Here is a 2,627-nt window from a genome sequence, read left to right on the forward strand (position 1 = left end):
AAATAAAATAAAAATAAAAACCAATTCCTTTAAAACTTTCCTTGCTTGCATTCCTTTGGAAAGTTTTGATGTACCCCAGGAGTATAGTGACTACCCATAGCTTTAAGGGGATTTTTCAGATCCTCAGCTTTTTTGTTTAAGACAGGGTCTCACTGTCTTGCCCAGGCTGAAGTGCAGTGGCATGATCATAGCTCACTGCAGCCTTAACTTCCTGGGCTCAAACGATCCCCCTGCCTCAGCCTCCTGAGTAGTAAGGCATGCAAAACCATATCCAGCTGATTTTTTTTTTTTTTTTTTTTTTTTTTTGAGATGCAGTCTCGCTCTGTCGCTTGGGCTGGAGTGCAATGGCCGGATCTCAGCTCACTGCAAGCTCCGCCTCCCGGGTTCACGCCATTCTCCTGCCTCAGCCTCCCGAGTAGCTGGGACTACAGGCGCCAGCCACCTCACCCGGCTAGTTTTTTTGTATTTTTTAGTAGAGACGGGGTTTCACCGTGTTAGCCAGGATGGTCTCGAACTCCTGATCTCGTGATCCACCCGTCTCGGCCTCCCAAAGTGCTGGGATTACAGGCTTGAGCCACCGCGCCCGGCCTCCAGCTGATTTTTTAAAAATCTTTTGTAGGGATGGGATCTTGCTATGTTGCCCAAGCTGGTTTCAAATGCCTGGCCTCAAGCGGTCCTCCCACCTTGGCCTCCCAAAGCAGGGGGATTACAGGCATCAGCCACCGTGCCTGCCCAGATTCTCAGCTTTTACAAATGTTCTAAGTATAAGCTTGTGATAGGAGTCCCCTTTGCCCTCTGGCAGCTTCTCAGCTTAAATTCCAAGGAAGAGAGCCCACTGGGATCCTTCAAGCTTTGAAAGGAACCTTCTTACCCCACTGTGAGATGTGTCAGTCTGTGTACTACTGTCCTGGGTTTCTGGGTGAGGGACAGCCAGCTGGCTCTTCCAGTCCCGAAGCTGGCGGGAGAGAACCTCCAGAATGACAAGAGAGCTCAGCAGGTTATCTTCCAAGTCATGTCGAGACAAGGCAGTCAGATCTGGAGGCCGGCTGCAGCAGAAACAGAAGAACATGACAAAAAGAAAGGGAGGGGAAGGGATGGGAGGGGAAGGTCCAGGATAATGGAACTCACGGGGCGCAAGAACATAGGGGCACTTACCCACACAGGAGCTGCTCTGTCTCAGAAGTACTGTCCTTGGTGCCAACCAGGCCTGTCTGGGATGTGTTTGTACTCTTTTCCTGTGGCGCTGAGGGAGTAAACCAAGTCCCCACTGAGCAAGTAGAGAAAGGGGTAGTGCCAATTGCAGCATCCCGAAGCATCGAGGGAATGGATAAGCTTTGGCGGAGATTTTCCAGCATGACGGAGGTATTTACACCTTTTTCCAGCCAGGCCAGTGGGGACATCCAAGACTCTGTATCAGAGCCAAGAATCCTACCAACATCTTCTACTGCTGGGCCTGGAGCTGCTTGGGATTCCATTTCTACTAGATTTGGTGTCAGGCATGCAGACAGAATATCTTCCACATTTGAGACAATTGCTTGATCTTCTGATTCAAACTCCTTAGGGTGTGTAGGAAAGCTCATTTCTCTTTCCTCCATAGCTCCATGCTCTACAATTTCCTCCTCTGGGTCAACATGATTGACAGGGAAATCTGCTGCCAAGGCAGTTGAAGGGGAAAGCCAGAGAACAGAGGAAGGCAAGAAGGCGTTACTTTCAGAAGGTACTAAGTCCTCAGGCACAGCCTCAGTCCTACTGTCCCTCAGGCTTTCCTTGGAGCAATGTAGTTGTTCAGAAGAGGGATTTGGTGGAGACTCTAAGAGATGGGACGGAGATTCCTCAAAGATAAGTTTCTCAGATACAGCAGCAACAACTTCTGAAAACCTGTCTTCCATGCAGGGTGCCACCTCCTCTCTCACCAGATCTCCTGTTCTCAAAGGTTCATTTAAAGATATGCTGTTTGTCTCTGCCATGGTATCTAAATGGGCCTCAAATGTCATGTCTTGCTGCTGCCCCAGTGGAGATGGTACAAGGACGATGGTTTTAACCACATAGTTGTCCAGTGGGTCTACTGCTTCCTCAGACGTTTTAGGAGTAGAGCTAGTTTGGGGAACTGGATCTAGAGGCTGCTCATCTGATTCATGCTGACAGGCTTCTAGCCACTTTGAGGAATGACTGAAATGTTCTGAAGGGAAGTCTGTTCTCTTGGCATTTACAAAATCCACTGGAGATGAGCTGTTGCTGCCTTCCTGCCAAAGGAAACAAAAGTAGTTGTCTAAGGCGGTCAATTTGGTTCCCAACATACAATTACGAGTGCAAGATAGTGTCCAAACTCAAAAAAGAAAAGAGGCCGGGCGCGGTGGCTCAAGCCTGTAATCCCAGCACTTTAGGAGGCTGAGACGGGCGGATCACGAGGTCAGGAGATCGAGACCATCCTGGCTAACACTGTGAAACCCCGTCTCTACTAAAAAATACAAAAAACGAGCCGGGCGAGGTGGCGGGCGCCTGTAGTCCCAGCTACTCCGGAGGCTGAGGCCGGAGAATGGCGTAAACCCGGGGGGCGGAGCTTGCAGTGAGCTGAGATCCGGCCACTGCACTCCAGCCTGGGCGACAGAGCAAGACTCCGTCTCAAA

General features: G+C 50.1%; 1 protein-coding gene across 1 annotated transcript in view; it reads right to left on the bottom strand.

The window, feature by feature from the left end:
* Window positions 1–811: 811 nt before the first annotated feature.
* Window positions 812–2,627, bottom strand: part of SPAG5 (sperm associated antigen 5) — a 9,512-nt gene continuing 7,696 nt past the window's right edge. Inside the window, exons 3-4 of the mRNA XM_026447110.1 lie at window positions 1,156–2,243; window positions 812–1,046 (exon numbers count right to left, since the gene is read on the bottom strand). Of these exons, the coding sequence (XP_026302895.1) occupies window positions 812–1,046; window positions 1,156–2,243 (1,323 nt within the window). The remainder of the gene's footprint in view (window positions 1,047–1,155; window positions 2,244–2,627) is intronic.

The sequence above is a fragment of the Piliocolobus tephrosceles genome, chromosome 16, assembly GCF_002776525.5.
Source record: "Piliocolobus tephrosceles isolate RC106 chromosome 16, ASM277652v3, whole genome shotgun sequence".
NCBI lineage: Eukaryota > Metazoa > Chordata > Mammalia > Primates > Cercopithecidae > Piliocolobus > Piliocolobus tephrosceles.